Here is an 18602-nt window from a genome sequence, read left to right on the forward strand (position 1 = left end):
TTTTTAGTAGAGACAGGGTTTTATCACATTGGCCAGGCTGGTCTTGAACTCCTGACCTCAGGTGATCCCCCCACCTCAGCCTCCCAAAGTGCTGGGATTACAGGCGTGAGCCACCATGCCTGGCCATAATTGGTTTCTTAGACCAGCAAACACCCTTTATAAAACACCAGCTCATTCCCTAAGTCTGCAAGTCATACAGACATTTGAATGTGATTGTCAAAGTCTGACATCTAAATCATTGAGGGCTAATGGCTGGTTAAAATAAGATGCCAGGGCTTCAGTCTATACTTAAAGCCCCATGAGGTAAAGCCCAGGAATTAGCACAATTAACAAATGTTGCAGGTAACTGCTATGTAAATTAAATTTGTGAACCACTGCTTTATAAGAACACAATTTTATTTAGACAAGGAAAGACTTTGATTTGGCTATTCAGAAAGGGGCCTAGGATTATTTTATAAAGTATCCATCTATGTTTCCCCATTTCCAAACAAAAACACTTAAAATTAAAATGTACTGCTTAAGCTGAAATTGTACAATATGTGCTTTCATTGACTCCAGGGTGAAAATGTCTATCACTTATCCTATCCCCAAAACAAATCTTAATCACTATATGACAATATTTTAAAAATACAGTATTTTTATAAACTATCTAAAAAATGCAAATAGCTAGAACCAGGGTTTGCTTCTCCACTTAAAAGAATGATGTCCAGTTTAGAAACTCTCAAGTGTTAAGCATTTTGTATTACATGAGTGTAAAGAATAATATATAAAGTACATTTCACTTTGTCATAAGCATCACTTATCCTGCTAGAATTCAGCTGAAGCAAATTATGCACTTTGCATCACTTACTATGGAACATTATTTACTTTTATTCACATACCGTGTTCATGTCATTTCCAGTTTTCCTGAGAACAGTTCCATTTGCGTGTCTGTTTATACAATTAGACTTTTAATGCGACGAATGATGGACACGAGCTGGGTCATATGGCCTGCACAAAGATTTCCCTTGATAGCTCTTACTTGTCAATACAAATGACAGAAAAAAATATCCCTTGTGGGGAAAAAAGAGGGCCTTCTGTTGATTTCCACTGGCAAAAAATGTCGATAAAATGAAAAAAGTTTAGGGAGGAAAATTAATGATCAGTAATTATTATTCTCATATTCTTGTGAAATAGACAGCAATGTATAATTGAGAGAAGGGAAGCTTCCTAGTACTTGGTACTTAGGACATGACCTCCAGCATGGTACTCTAGTCATCAACGAAGCCTACCTCTGCCTTTTATTAAAAAAAAAGGAAACTGAGGCTGAAAAAACATAGTGATTAATCAGGGGCAACACATCCAGTGTAGGAGTCAAATTTCCTGACCACATCCCCAAAACTGCTAAATTTTGTTAGATGCCCATGTTTTCTGCAGAATTTCATAACTATAAAAACAGCATATGGCAAGGATTTTTCTTCTTAAGGAATATTTTAGTACATAGAGATGATTTTAGCCATTAAAGTTTTCCATTTAATTATGTGATCATCTCCTAATATATCCTTAAGTATTTTAATATTCAATATTTTAAAATACCTACAGATTGCTTTTATGTTGTACCTTACAGAGAAGCAGTCATAGAACTGTAAATTCTAAAAATAAATCATAGACAATCCACCCCAAGCAACCACTGATGTACCCTCCAATGAAAACCTGTACTCATATACACAGAATTGGTCAGATACAGGGTTTTAAGTGGGTGCCTGTCCTGTGTAGGGCACCTGGTAATTAGCATAATGGCCTCTTGGGCCCTGCCTCCAAATACTGGGTGGCATATATAATAGATTCATCTGGAAAGCAGCTTCCACTCACCAGAGGACCAAGGACAAAGGAGCTGGCAGGCTTCAGGGGAGTAGCTGCCCAGTCAACAGTGTATTAAGGACACCCATTAGTTGCCTCAATCAGCTAATTAGCTCAACAAATGCAAAACCAAAATCATTAAATAAAAGTGGCCCTGATTGCACTGCTGACTTCTGATTTGGTGTCACTAACCCAGCAGAGTGAGAACGAGGTAGTTCCACAGAAAACAAAAACCTGTCCGCATTGGGAAAACAAAATGGGATGGGATTTAATTTTTTATGAAAGTTGAGCCCTGCCAAGAAGTTTCACTGACCAGAAAAACAAAACAAAAAACAAAAAACAAAAAACAAACAAAAAAAGGAGGTGGAGGTGCCACGGAGACCTCTGTGTTTACGCTTTGAAATTTAAATCAATTTAAATATAAATTGCTCTCCCCTTTTGTCATTATGAGAAGGAAATAAAATGTGGGCTTCAGATCTCTGGTGTGCAAATGGTCATTAACTTTCATTTGACCTTGGGTACAGAACTAATATTGGATTTATGCACAGGGTACACTCATTATGCTCATCTAGTTTCCTCACAAAAAAACATGTTCCCAGGAGCTGCAATGCTGGAAGCTGCTTCTCAGCTCTCAACCACAAAACTTGATTATCTCTTTAATGCTTCTCCCCCGCCTTACACCCACCTCTCTGCTCTCTGTCGCAGGAAACTGTTCCTCCAGGCTTAGCAACGTGTATAAAACATGAGCAAGAAGAAGCAGGACTCTGAAGAGCTTAAAATCATTGTCCTGAACCACGCAAGACCAGACAGTAACCCGCTCTGTGCATCATCACCTTACTGGCACCATCAGTGTTCAGTTCTTCCTCCCAGTATCAAATTCTCTACAATAGGAACAATCTTCCACTTAGAGCCATTTAATTAGCTTTGTCTACTAAGTGTTACACAGCTTCACTGAAGTGCCCCATGTGTTTTTGAAAACCAAGAACTCAAAAACTTTGCATTCTGGAGTACCTGCTGTTGTGGTTATAATTATTCACCTCCTTGGCAAATCTGTCATTTACTATCTTCATAGACATGACCATATTGAAGGATTAAAAAGAAAATCATCTTGCCTTGCTTTCTGATTTTCTTAATTCTGAACAATCCTCAGGGTCAAAGGAATCTAACTTCTTATACTCACTACTCTCAGATCTCCTGCTCATCAGAAGAAATCAGTGCAAAGAGCTATTTTCTTTTATAGTATACCACTGAATGGTTATTTATCATTTCGACTTAATAGCTCTAATTACAAAAGACAGTGTCACGGGACTTTTTTTAAAGGCAATTTTCTTTGTATCCCAGTGGGAGAGTTAGAAAAAATTTACAAAGCATCTGCTGAATGCGTTTTCAATTATTCCTGGGCTTTACCAGTGCTATTACTTTCTTGATTGTAACAATGTTACATTTTCAAATATACTTTAACTTTACACTGCATTAAGAAGTACTGTTTCAAGATCTTATGATGCTTTTGTCTCACTTAAAATAAAAAAGAAAGATACAACCGGTCAAACATTGAACTGATCACTGCTGAACAAGAACATACACTGGTGGAGACAGGATGTGAATATACAAAATCTGTCAGCAAGCAGGGACAGAAGCAGCATCTCTGGAAATGTCAGAACAAGGAGTTATTATAGCACTGGAGAGGGAGACAGATTTTACAAACTTCAACAATCAGCATGGTGTTAGGCAAAGCTCTCTCTTTTGGGGAAAACGTCCTAGGAATCATCAATCAATCAGGAAGACAAGAATGTTGTGCTGATTATTTTAGGGGAAAACACATGGCACTTCTTTCTTCTTGGCTGACAAATACTAAACAACACATTCAGTGGGGTTACCAGACAATTGGTGTAGGCCTGTGCTGACCACAAATGAGAATGATGGGCGCTGCTGAACACAGCATTGAGGACGTGGCAAAAGAAAAAAAAAGAGGACAGAAACAAACCATCTGGAAAAATCAGTTCTGAGAGGATCCTGGTCTGTCCTTTGAGGAGAGGCTGAGAAAGTCTTGGGAAATTTAAGTGGTTGAAAATACCACCAAAAAATAAATATAATCTTTTAATTACTTAAAATACAGCCAACAGATTTCTCTTATAATGTGTTTTTTAGCATAAATACTCCTTATTAGAACACTCAGGGATTAGATGGAAAGAAGATCAAAGGAGATTCAAAAGGATATCTCCATAGCTTTCTAAGAGAACTTAAATTTTTTCCAAAAAAATTAAACACATATTATCAGAAAGGTAAAGGAAATTTGAGATGGTAATAATTATACTAAGCAAGTCAGTCTGTCTTTTCTGGCCCTTCATTTTATTACTGACATCCATTCTAAAATCCCATTTGTCACGCATTCTCCTAAATATGAGCTATGTATTTACAAAAGGATCAAGGTAAAGTCTAATACGGTGCTACATTAAAAGAACAATCTGTCAACTAAAAATAAACAGTAAAAATTTATAAGACCATAAAAGAAGCAGCAAACCATAGGTATAAAGGTTATATTTTTCTTCTAAACATGGAAAAGGGAAAGCCTTACTTATACTGTTAAAAAATAGTCTATCAATTTCATTTCTTGTGAAAAAGCAACATGAATATCTTGTCATTGGAATATTCTGCTCCATAGTAAAATATGCCTTTTCAGTGGTATCCGATCTCAAACCTCACAAATGGCTTACATTGGTGAGTCCTGCTAACATGTGACTGCTCCCAATCTTACATACACACATGTGAAAAGGGGGGCTTCAAACCTCTAAATTTTTCAAAATCATGTTACTGGTGATGTGACTGTTACTTACAGTAGATCTGGAAAGCTAGAACTTTAGATAAAGGGTAATTTAAAAAAAAAAAAAAAAAACCTCAGACTGTCTCACAGAGCATTCCTCAACTTTTTTGGCACCAGGGACCAGTTTCATGCAAGACAATTTTTCCTTGGACCTGGAGTGGATGAGGGAGATGGGATGGTTTCGGGATGAAACTGTTCCACGTCAGATCATCAGGCACTAGATTATCATGATGAGCACGCAACCTAGATCCCTTGTGTGTGCAGTTGACAACAGTGGTCACGCTCCTGTGAGAATCTAATGCCACTGATCCGAAGGAGGTGGAACTCAGGGGGTAATGCTTGCTTGCTGCCACTCATCTCCAACTGTGCATCCTGGTTCCCAATATGCCATGAAAAGGCACTGATCCATGGCGCAGGGATTGGGGACCCCAAGTCTAATAGGTCCACCATAATTACCAGATCCTGGGGTTTCCTTCTTGAATGTTTTACCTGGAGTTCACTGTCATGACAAATAACAGTTACCAGGCTGTTCAAACCATATGTCCATCACAAATGCCTATTTAAGCTTGAATATAGGCTTCAAAGATGATATAGGATACATTCTTTAAGCATAGGAATCAAAGATTATAAAACAAGAGGATCTGTAAGATTAGAAAGAACAATTTAACATAAAACACTGGCTTCTCTGTGGTCCGTTCTAGGCGCTTAAAAATAATAATATTTTAAAAAGGTAAAACTAAACACAATAAGCTAGCTGGGCACCATGGCTCACACCTGTAATCCAAGCACTTTGGGAGGTCGAGGCAGAAGGACTGCTTGAGCCCAGGAGCTTGAGACCAGCCTGGGCAACACAGCAACATCCCATCTCTACCAAAACAAAACAATCAAACAAAACATCACGTGTAGTCCCAGTGACTTGGGAGGCTTAGGTGGGAAGATCACCACCCGACCCTGGGAGATAAAGGTTGCAGTGAGCCATGATCATACCACTGTACCCTACCCTGGGTGACAGAACAAGATTGTCTCAAAACAAAAACAAAAATACAATAGGCTAAACCATGTTATACACTTTTATATATCATGTATATTTTACTATTCTTTTTTTTTTTTTTTTTATTTGAGATGGAGTCTCACTCTGTCACCAGGCAGAAGTACAGTGGCGAAATCTAGGCTCACTGCAACCTCCACCATCCAGGTTCAAGTGATTCTCTTGCCTCAGCCTCTCAAGTAGCTGGGATTACAGGTGTGAGCCACCACACTTGGCTAATTTTTGTATTTTTAGTAGAGACGGGTTTCACCATGTTGGTCAGGCTGGTCTGGAGCTCCAGACCTTGTGATCCGCCCGCCTTGGCCTCCCAAAGTGCTGGGATTATACGCGTGAGCCACTGCACCGGACCATATTTTATTCTCTTATTAAAGTATCTTGGTACAAGAAGAACACTTTAACCTGAATTCCTGGCTGGTTTATCCTAGAAAGAGGGAAAAAATGCTATTACCCACAACTTGAAGAGTTTAAGAGTTTTCAATTCATTCCTTTCAATTTCCAGAAACAAAACAAGAATGCCTTTTCACAAATCACATATTTACTCTCATAATCTTGAAAATTACTAACCAAGAGTGAGAGTGTAGCTGGGAATGTCAGAGACCACATGTTGGAAAACCTGAGATTGCATTCTGGCTGCAGACTCTCTAGTCTATGTGAGTCTCAGGCTGGCATCTCCTCTCTAAATCTTGTGATTCAAAGAGGGCCGAGAATTCCTTCTGAGGTGATCACACTACTGTTGCCTGCCCAGCACTCATTCTCCCCTCCACTGCTGTTCTTTGCAGAGCCATGTATTTTGCTTGGGTGGGGTTGACTTGACCCGTCCACCTCCCCCTGCCATTCTCCTGCTGCTCCAGAGGTGGGCTCTTCTTCCTCCCAACAATATCCCTTATCAAAGTTTCTGTTGGGGCTATCAGGACAATCCCTTGCTGAGACGTTAAACTCTATAGATTCCCTGAGGCAAAACAAAATTCCCTTTTTGGTTTTCAGTTAGTTTTTCTGTCACATTTGCCTAAAATAATACTGAATAAAATAGTCTCAAGGTTGTGACTGAGGTGAAAGAATGTAAAAAGTGAAAACACTGTTATAAAAGGATTTCTAAATATTAGAGATAGAAGGAATTACTGAGGTTACCAGATTTTACACCAGCCCCCTGCAACATACAAATTGAAATTACAAAGCTTAGGTCACAAAGACATATAATGGCAAAAATAAAACAGGCCTGGAGCCCCTTCTTTCCTTTTCAAACTTTAAAATCCCAGATAGTTTAGTTTTAAAACAGTTAACTAGCTATGGGCTAAGGACAGCAAGTGAAATTTAAACACTGCCAAGGAGATTTACCACTATGAGATTTCTGGCTTTCCAGAAATAGAAGCCCACCATGGCACAAATTTCATATAATCTAAAGATAACGAGAGATAAAAGTGCTTTGGATTCCCTGGAAAAGGGAAGTAACACATCTCTCAAGACACTAATGAGCCAACACTAGCAGGAGAATAAGCAATCCAACAAAGAAAAAGAAGTGCAAGGATATCTGTGCAAATTTCTGCAAATCTTATGAAGCCTTAAAGTGCTATTCACATCTACTAAGGTTAGCTCTTAGGGAAGAAAAGTGTTCAAAGGCATATCCTAATGGCTTTTTAGAAAATTATAACAAAATAGATTTTTTACTAAGCTACAGCCTTTAATTATTTATAAAACCTACATAGATTGGCAGTTGCTTTTATTTCTGTTCGTACAGTGAGCTGAAACCAAAAATTTTTTATATTAATGCTAATTTTAATAACCTTTTGCAGTTAGACATAAATCTGGCAGGACCACCTGAGGCCTAATTAACAGTTTTACTATAAGAACATAACATAGTAGATGATAAATTCCTTCTGTCAAGCTCCAGATGCATCAACTATCATTTTAAATACTTTTTTATTTAACGTATGTTAGCGTCTTTTTCTATCCAAAATAGTTTTAAAAATAAGAAGCATACAAAGAAAGCACCATTCTGCAGTTGGGAACTCTACTTAATTAAGGCCATGCTTAACGGTTCTGCATTTCATCACCTCCTAAAATCACAATAATAAGTTTTCCTTTCTCCTACAGTCATTGACTCATTAATGCAGTCTATGAAACATATGCTGTGATTCTAAAACAGGAGGGGCCATGCTTGTCCTTGCTCCCTATTGTATCCTGTGCCTTACACTGCATTCAGCATATAGTTGGTACCCAGCTAGAGCTGGATAAAGGAACCATGAATACAACACCTATGACTTATGATCTTTTGTACCTTTCCATTGTTACTTTTCATCCACTCTCAATGCCAACTCAAGCATTGAGAATTCACAGTGAAACAGGCAGGTATCTCTAATATTTCCATGTTTGAATTCTTTGAATACAGTAATATATATCTTGTCGGTTATTTTTACCTCTAGATTGCTTCCCAAATTTATTGTAGTTCAGGGTGGGGAGGGGTTGTAAGAAAGAAATGTCTTTGTTTCTTCCTAACACAATCTTTTCATTTATAATGTTTTTCTAATCAGGAAACATTATATTTCATTAAAGTAAAGGACAAAATAAGAATGCCAACTATCATTGATATTATTCAACTTTATTCTGCAAGGCTCTGATGAAATATAATATGGGGAAAAATGAATTATATAAATTGGTAAACACAGACAAAATAGTCATCACTGAGAGATGATGAATTTGTCCATGTAGAAAAAATCCAAGATAATTTTTAAGAAAGCTATTGGAACTCATTGGAGTTAAACACTTTTATGGGACATAAAATCAAAAATTCTCATACAGCAAAAAAAAGAGCCAACTAGAAGAGATAATAGATGTAGATATAGATAAACTAATTCTGAAGTTTTTACGGAGAGGGAAAAAACTGTGAATAGTCAACACAAGATTGAAAGTGAAAAACAAAGTTGGAAGGCAGACACTACCCAATTTCAATACTTGTGGTAAAGGTACAGCAATCAACACAGTGTGGTATCGGTGAAAGAACAGACAAATAGATAAACGGAACAGATAGAGAGCCCAGAAATAGAACCGAACAAATATAGGCAGTTGATTTTTGACAAGGAGCAAAGGCAATATAATGGAGAAAAGACTGTCTTTTCAACAAGTTGTTCAGAAACAACTGGATCTCCACATGCAAAATAATAAAATAAAAATAGAATCTAGACACAGACATTATGACCTTGTAAATGAACTCAAAATGGACCCCAGACCTACATTATAACACGAAATTATAAAACTCTTAGACTATAACATAGGAGAAAATCTAGATGACCTTAGATTTGGGATGACTATAACACCAAAGGCATGACCCATGAGAGAAAAAACTGATAAGCTAGATTTCGTTAAAATAAAAACATTTCTGTTTTGCAAAGACACTTAAGAGAATAAGAAGGTGAGCCACAGAGAAAAATATATTTTACAAAAGACATATCTGATAAAGAACTGTTATCCAATATATACAAAGAACTCAAACTCAACAATAAGAAAATAAACATACAAATTTAAAAAATGAGCAAAAGACCTGAACACATACCTCAATAAAGAAGATAAACAATAAGCACATGAAAAGATGCTCAACATCATATGTCATCACTATGAATGAATGAAAACAAGGTATCACTACACATCTATTAAAATGGCCTATTAGAATGGCCAAAATCCACACTGACCACATCAAATGCTGGTGAGGATGTGGAGCAGAACGAACTCTCAATTATGCTAGTAAGAATGCAAAATAGTATAGCCACTTTGGAAGACAACTTAGTAGTTTCTAATAAAATTTAACATACTCTTAACATATGACCTAGCAATCAAACTCCTTGGTATTAACCCAAAAGAGATGAAAACTTACATCCACACAAAATCTGCAATATAGATGTTTACAGAAGCTTTATTCTTTATTGCCAAAACTTGAAAACAATCAAGTAAGTAAACAACCAGTAAGTAAATAAACTGGTTCATCTAGACAATGGAATATTATGCAGCACTAAAAACCAATGAGCTGTGAAACCATGAAAAGACTCTGAAGAATCTTGAATGCATATTACTAAGTGAAAGAAGCCGTCTGAAAAGGCTACATATTATATGATTCCAACCATATCACATTATGGAAAAGACAAAACTATGGAGAGAGTAGGGGTTGTCATGGGTTAGGGGAAGACAGAGTTGAATAAGTGGAGCACATAGGATTTTTAGGACAGTAAAATATGATACTCTAATGGTAGACACATGCCATTATATGTTTCTCCAAACCCACAGAATGTACAACATCAAGAGTGAGTCCTAAACTATGAACTCTGGGTGATAACTCAGTGTCAGTGGAAGTTCAGTGATTGTAAAAAACATACATTCCCAACCAGAGTAGGATGCTGACAGTGGAGAGACTGTGCATGTGTGGGGCAGGAGGTATAGAGCAACTCTCTGTACTTCGTATTCAATTTTGCTATGAACCTAAAACTGCTCTAAAAAATAAAATCTTTGAAAAAAAAAAAAGCAATTCATTAAAGAAAAAGGCTGAGGAATCACCACACAATGCAGAGATTAGGGGCATTAAAAAAAAGGCATTAGAAAAAATAGTTCATTTACAATACTAATCAAAACTACAAAGTACCTAAAAAATACATCAAACAAAAATGTGCAAGACTTGTACAGGGAAGGAATCTTATATTCATTGATAGAAACATATTATCTCAAAAATGTCAGATGTATGTAATAATCTATAAGGTGAATACACATTTAAAAAAATCCCTATAGGGGCTTTAATGGAACTTGACAACTTAAAACTTTGAAGAGAACAAGAAAAGTAAGAAGAGACTTGCCTTGCCCATACAATGCCTCCACTCTTCCCTGAAGTCTTAAAAAGTGCTGGTAATTAAAACAGGATAGTGTAGGCACAAGGATAGGTAAATAGATTAGTGAAACACGGACACCAGAAATAAATATAAGCATAGTATATATATAAACTTCATATATGATGAGTAAGCATTATAGATCAGTGAGCAAAAAATTCAATGAATGCTAATAGGTAATTGTCTTAACATAAGGAAAACATTTTGATTCTCACATCACATCACATACATAAAATTAATTCCAGAGGACTTAAAGTCCTAAAGTGAAAAACAAAATCTTAACACTGTCCACAGCTAGCTATTTCACTTTTAGTAATTTATTATAAGGAAATAATTAGAAAAGGCAACAAACAGATATGTATAAAAATATATGTTCAGGTTCTTCTACAATTATTTACAATGGAAAAAAATTAAAAACCTAAATGTACAACCCAGACTTAAATAAACTGCTAGTATATACAATTAATAAAAACAATGTAAAACTATATTACTGATATAAAAATTAGACTGCTGCAGGAAGCCAAGGTGGGAGGATCACCACACACCTTCAGCTCAGGAGTTTGAGACCAGCTTGAACAACACAGCAAAACCCCTCTTTACCAAAAATTTTAAAAAAAAAATTGCCAAGTATGGTGGCACATGCCTGCCTGTAGCACCAGTTACTCAGGAAGCTGAGATAGGAAGACTGCTTAAGCCTGGGAGGTCAAAGCTGCAGTGAGCTGTGAGCTGTGACTGTGCCTGCGCTCCAGCCCAGGCAACAGAGTGAGATCCTGTCTCGAAAAGAACAATAATATTAATCCTGTAAAAATGGATTTTACATGTAGCTATGGTAATCAATACTGCAGTATTGGTGGATACCAATGGAATCTGTTCAATGGAGCAGAACAGAGAACTCAGAAATACATCCATACAAATATGCCCACATGATTTTTGACAAAGGTGCAAAAGCAATTCAATGGAGGAAAGATGGTCTTTCCAACAAATGGTGCTGAGGTGACTGAAAATTCATAGGCAAAAAAAAAAAAAAAAAGAGAGAGAGAGAAACTTGACCTAAGTCTTATACCTTATATCAAAACTAACTCAAAAATAATCATGGCCTTAAATGTAAAACATAAAACTAAAAATTTTAGAGGAAGAAAAAACATAGAAAATTTGTGGACTCTAGAGGTAGGTAAATAGCTATTTGATTTAACCCCAAAACATTAAAAGATTCATTAAAAATTTAAAAATTGGACTTTATCAAAATTAAAAACCTTTGCTCTGTGACAGACTCTGTTGAGAGGATGAAAAAGACAAGCTACAGACTGAAAGAAAATATTTGCCAACCAGTCCTTATCAACAAAGGACAACTACCTAGAATATACAAAGAACCCTCAAAACTCAATAGTAAAAACAAAAAACAAAAACCAAGCAATTCAATTAAAACATGGGCAAAAGGCATCAACGAACAATTCACCAGAAACAACATTTAGATGGCAAATAAGCATTTGAGAAGACCAACCTCATTAGCCATCAGGGAAATGCAAATAAAAACTGCAATGAGATATCACTACACACCTATCAGAATGGCTAAAATTAAAAATAATAACAACAATAATAATAATACCAAATGCTGGCAAGGATGCAGAGAATCAGAGAGAATCTGAAGCACTTATTAGATTGCCAGTGAGAATGCAAAAATAGCACAGCTACTCTGAAAGCCAGTTTAGCTGTTTCTCAAAAAACTAAACATGTAACTACCATAGAACCTAGCAATTATACTCCTGGGTAGTTATTCCAGAGAAATGAAGATAGGCTCACACATACAAAAAATCTGTACCGGAATGTTTGTAGTAGCTTCATTCTAATAGCCAAACAACTGGAAACAACCCAGATGTCCTTCAATTGGTCAATGGTTAAAAGTATTATGCTACATTCACACCATGGAACACTATTCGGCAATAAAAAGGAAAGCACTCAGCCTGAGCAACGTAGCAAGACCTTGTCTCTACAAAAAGTAAACAAAATTAGCCAGGTGTAGTGGTGTGCATCTGAGTCCAGCCACTCAGGAGACTGAGGTGGGAGGATCACTTGAGCCTTCGAGGTCAAGGCTGCAGTGAACCAAGATCATGCCACTACACTGCAGCCTGGGCAACAAAGTGAGACCTTGTCTCAAAACAAACAAACAAAAACAAGGAAAAAGTTATTGATACATTCAACAACTTGAATGAAGCTTCAGAAAATCATGCCATGTGAAAAGAGCCCCTTTCAATAGGTTACATACTGTCTGATTATATTTATGTAATATTTTTGAAATGACAGAAATAGAGAACAGATTAGTGATTTCCAGAATTAAGAACAGAACAGAGGTGGTGGAAGGTCAGTGTAGCTATAAAGGAGCAACATGAGGGATCTCTGTGTTGATGAAAATGTTAATATTCTGGTTGTGATACTGTACTGTAGTTTTGCAAAATGTTACCATTAGGGGAACTGGCATAAAAGGTACCCTGGATTTGTCTGTATTATTTAACACAATTGTGTGCAAATCTACAGTTATCTCAAAAGACCACATATAAGATAATCCTTTTATTAAATCAGCAGCATATTACTATATATAATATCTGAATATTAATTTTAAAAAAGTTTGAGCCAGGCATGGTGACTCACACCTGTAATCCCAGCACTTTGGGAGGCCAAGGTGGGTGGATCACAAGGTCAGATAGAGACCATCCTGGCCAACATGGTGAAATCCCATCTGTAATAAAAATACAAAAATCAGCTGGGCATAATGGTGCATGTCTGTAATCCCAGCTACTTGGGAGGCGGAGACAGGAGAATTGCTTGAACCCGGGAGTCAGAGGTTGCAGTGATGCGAAATTGTGCCACTGCATTCCAGCCAGGGCAACAGAGAGAGAGACTCCTTATCAAACAAACAAACAAAAAGTTTGGAGGCCAGGTGCAATGGCTCATGCCTGTAATCCCAGCAGTTTGGGAGGCAGAGGCGGGTGTATCACCTGAGGTCAGGAGTTTGAGACCAGCCTGGCCAATATGGCGAAACCCTGTCTCTATTAAAAATACAAAAATTTGCCAGGTGTGGTGGTGTATGCCTGTAGTCCCAGCTACTAGGGAAGCTGAGGTAGGAAAATTGCTTGAACCTGGGAGGCAGAGGTTGTAGTGAGCTGAAATCGTGCCACTGTACTCTAGCCTGGGTGGCAGAGCGAGACTCCATCTCGAAAAAAAAAGGAAAAAATAATAATTGGAAATAGCCAAAGCTCAATAATTTTTAAAATTAAAAAATGGAAGTAAATACAAGAAAAGAGTATTAGTGGTTATATTGGTGAGATGGTACATAACTTTCAAATTTCTTCTTCATACATTCATGTATTATAATTTTTTTTCAATGAGCATGCTCTACTATGATGGTAAGAAAAAATAAAGCTATTTTCAGCATGAAAAAGAGAATACATGCTACTGCACACATTTTTTTCACCAAAAAATTTACTATATTAATTCTTTTAAACATTATTTTAAAAGCTGTTTAATATTCTAATGCACTGATCTATCAATTTTATTATTTCATTATCATAGGGGATTAAGGATTGTTTCTACTTTCTGTTTTTTAAAAAAAGCAATGCAACATATACTCTTCTACCTTACTCTTTACATGCATCTCTTCAGACCTCCAGCCATATAAACCTATTGGATTATAGAGTCACTGGAATGTACTGAACAACTGCTCTCCTGAAAAACTATGAATTTATGTCCCCATCCTTAGTATAGACACTTTACTCTGTCCCTGATAAGTTGCCAAAATTGTATTCACATTCCAAGCTCCATGGATCAAATAAGTAAGGAAAACAGACATGCTACTCTCATACAGTGACATCACAACATAATAAAACTGACTTCACGCCCGTCTTTGACATGATACAATCTAACATGTATGGGTCTTGCTTGCTCATCTTCATCTCCCTTCACCTCCAGAAAGTTCAAACTTCTTACTCTGATGTCGAAAAGCTACCTCTCTCTGCCTCATTCACTTGCCTCCTTGCAGTCTGTCAAACCCATCTGGCACAATGTGTCTGCCCATATGCTTTGTGGTTAGCCACAGGGCTCACTCCTTCACTGACTTCAGGTCTTGGCTCCAAAATCTCTGTATCAGAGGCCTTCCCATCCAACTCTGTGTAAATCACCCACCCTCGTCTCTAGCCTCCCTATCTGTATTTACTTGCTCTTTCTCTGGTAATGACACACTGTAAGTTTTTGATTACTTCCCTACTTTATTTGGAAACTTTAAAAATCAAATCCTATTCTTCAAGATAGTCATCTCAACTTGTACAGACTGTACATTGTGTCTCTTTATCATGACAAGAATCAAGATCAGGTGCAGCACAAGGGGATTTATTTCTAGGCACTCCTTCCTTCAATCATTTTTTAGAGTTACTTTTTTGATAAGTAATAATTGTACATATTTGTATGGTACATATTTTAATACATGCAAATATTGTGTAAGAATCAAATCAGGGTAGCTGGGATATCCATCACCTCAAACATACATCATTTGTATTGAGAACATTTCAAATCTTCTTTTCTAGATATTTGGCAATATACAACAAATTACTGATGCACTATAACCACAATACTGTGCTACTGAATAGTAGATAACTTACTCCTGTATATAACTGTATTTTTGTACCCATTAACCAACTCTTCATCCCTCCTGCCCTTGCCAGCTTCTAGCAACCGTCATTCTACTCTCTACCTCAATGAGATTAGCTTTTCTTGCTGCCACGAGAACATAGAGTATTTGTCTTCCTGTGCCTAGCTTATTTCACTTAATGTCCTCCACGCTTACCCATGATGCTACAAATGACAGGCTTTGTTTTTTTATGGCTGAATAATCTTCCATTGTGTATATGTGCCACATTTTCTTTATCCATTTATCTGTTGATAGATACCTAAGTTGATTCCATGTCTTGGCTATTGTGAATAGTGCTGCAATAAATAGGGGAATGCAAATATTTCTTTGATATACTGATTTCCATGGGATTGCTGAATCATAGGGTAGTTCTATTTTTACTTTTTTAAGGAACCTCCATGGCATTTCCTACAGTGGCTGTACTTTACATTCCCACCAACAGTGTATGAGAGTTTCCTTTTTTCCATATTCTTGTCAGAATCTATTATTTTTTGTCTTTCTGATAATAGCTATTCTAGCTGGGATGAGACGAAATCTCAATGTGGTTTTGATTTGCATTTCCCTCTTGCAATCTTTATTGACGTCCTTTCTCTACCTTGGCCTTCATCTCTGCAAATATAATGCTGTTCACTGAGGAGCCTTATTCATGCCACCCTCCGTTCAATACCCAAGACTGCCATTCCTTGCATCCTCCTCCCCACTACCTGTATAGCTTCTAGTCTCTGTGTCTTCAACATTTGCCAAACCAACAAAGAAAGTAACATGAATATAATAAGCTAATTCACACTAAGATCTGTTTGGTTCAAATAGTAACCGAGGAAAAAATCAAATTCTTCAAGTTTCTAACTTGAAAAAGAAAGATAAAATGCACAGTTTGTGTTCCTGAGACATTTCCATTCCATCTTATTTCTTCAAATTTGGTCATCACTTTGATTTTGTCATAGTCTTTCCACCTGAAAAGTCTTATTCTAGTTTAACATTATCCAAGAAGTACCTCCCTTCTGATTTTCATTCCATTCAGCACTGACCTCCTCCCTCCGAAGGGAGGAACAACAAAGGATGCCTCTTCCTGACATTTCTCCTGTCTAAGCAAGCATTTTTCTACTTCAGTGAGTCTCCATTTCATATTGAATTCTAGCAGACTGTGGTTTTTTTCTCCTTTAAAATATATTTGAAAGCCCCCTTTTTGTTTCCACATATTACTTCCACAGATTACATCCTATAGGTATGACGAATCCCAGACCTATCAATCAATCCTAGGAGTAATATTTGCTTTGAAATGTCATTAAACAATTCAATTATTTTTAGAAGAAATTACTTTGAGACTTTTTTAAAGCCTTATAAAAAAGACTGCCTCTATAGTATCCATTGTCCTTTGTGGTATAATACAAGGTGATCAGCTTACTTTGTCATGTACCTACAAGCTTTTATGAATGCAATGGACTACAAACATACTTTTAACTTTAAATTTCATTTTTTCTTAAGATCAAAAATAAATTAGAGCAAAACAGAGACATTTTATCTTAAAGAACTACATATAACATCCTGTTCTATTTTGATGGTAGAACAAATGATTTTAAAAAACAAATGGTGATAATTCTCTGCATCCCTCACCACAACCTCCTGAGATACACTCAACTGCACACTACCAGATAATATGTGAAATGTCCCCAAAGAATTAGAATCTTCCTGCAGCCCCATAAAGAACTACTTACCAGACTTCCTTGCTTTCAAAGCAATAACAGCTGCTAGCTCTCTCTGCACCTAATAAAATATTAGGGGAAAAAATCAAATTAGAAGAAGAAAAATGTAGCCATCAAAAGCAGTACTTTGTTTTTGGATAGCAACCCCAATTAAGAGCTGTTGAAATTAAACATAAGTTTGCTGACATCATTCTTTTGTTTTTAGTACAAGGAAAAACCTCTGCATAGGAACTTTTGGAATAATCATACTGAGTTACTTTTTTAAAAGTTAGACAGTTGCCAGAATGTATACACTGTGAAACACTAGTACTTATGCCATGATAATGGGAAGTACCTAAAAAAAAACTATATAACATTCAGATATAATGCAAATATGAATTAAATTATTAAAATATACATGATACCATAACAAAGATTAAATATTATTTATCCCTCAAAGATGCTAGTTTACACAAAAATTCTAGTAAAGTTGATATAGGTGATCCTGGTTTAACTGGACCTCTGCTCAAATATAATGCATGTTCACTGCAAGCCTGACAGGTTTACAGCAACCATTTTGGATAATATGCCACATAAAAACAAGCATCATCAACTCATAGGGCAGATGAATTGGGAATAGACTAGATGACCTTTAAAATCTTAAATGTCTTAAACCCTACTTACTTGTCCAAAGTTTTTAGCACTTAATCTCCCCCTCATCCTTCCCACTTTGAACACTTAAATCCTTCCTTGAAAACATTTTCAAAGCAGAACACCAAACAGTGCCAAAAAAGATAAGCACAGTTACTCTCAAAGACAACATGAGGGTAGCAATAAAAATTCCACAATGAGGAAGCTCTCTCCCCTCCAGGACACAATCTCTTAAGCTCAGAAGTGTATGTGTTCAGGTGTTTGGAGCTGGTGATGGTGGGTTTTTTTTGAGGGGGTTGGGAATGTCAGGCAGCTGAATATACTACAGTAATGACACTTTAAAAGTAGAAAAAGGGAGTTCAAGGATAAACTGCAGATTTGCTATTCAAATTAATTTAATCTACATTCATTTACCAGAAGGCAAGAGTAGCAATAAGCTAGACCCTGAGACTCCACCTAGGACTGCTCTCCCAATGGCCAGGGCTTCATCACCCCTGCAGAAGGCAGCTTGTCTCATGTGCTATCTTTCCCTGATTGCCACACTTTCCCTGATGTGCTAGTGTGAAAGTCACTGAATTCTAGTCTGCTAGAATTCAATTATTTGACACCTCAAGACTCTGTCACGAAAATTACACAGCAATGTGAAAACAATCAGTCCCTCTCCAACCTTAGGAGTTTGGGCTCTGAAAATGTTCACGGTTGGAAAGTTTACAGTTAAAGAACTTAGCGTGGCTAGCACGGTGGCTCACGCCTGTAATACCAGCACTTTGAGAGGCCGAGGTGGGCAGATCACGAGGTCAGGAGATCGAAACCATCTTGGCTACCATGGTGAAACCCCATCTCTACTAAAAATACAAAAATTTGCTGGGCATGGTGGTGCATGCCTGTAATTCCAGCTACTTGGGAGGCTGAGGCAGGAGAGTCACCTTAATCTGGGAGACAGAGATCACAGTGAGCCGAGATCACACCACTACACTCCAGCCTGGTGACAGAGCAAGACTCCGTCTCAAAAAAAAAAAAA

General features: G+C 37.0%; 1 protein-coding gene across 2 annotated transcripts in view; it reads right to left on the bottom strand.

Moving 5' to 3' along the window:
* Positions 1-18602, bottom strand: part of RAPGEF5 (Rap guanine nucleotide exchange factor 5) — a 249618-nt gene that overhangs the window by 139866 nt on the left and 91150 nt on the right. For both annotated transcript variants that reach the window (XM_017526967.2, XM_017526966.2), the window contains exon 7: positions 16964-17012. In XM_017526967.2, coding sequence (XP_017382456.1) covers positions 16964-17012 — 49 coding nt within the window. The remainder of the gene's footprint in view (positions 1-16963; positions 17013-18602) is intronic.

The sequence above is a fragment of the Cebus imitator genome, unplaced genomic scaffold, assembly GCF_001604975.1.
Source record: "Cebus imitator isolate Cc_AM_T3 unplaced genomic scaffold, Cebus_imitator-1.0 Scaffold45, whole genome shotgun sequence".
NCBI classification, from domain to species: domain Eukaryota; kingdom Metazoa; phylum Chordata; class Mammalia; order Primates; family Cebidae; genus Cebus; species Cebus imitator.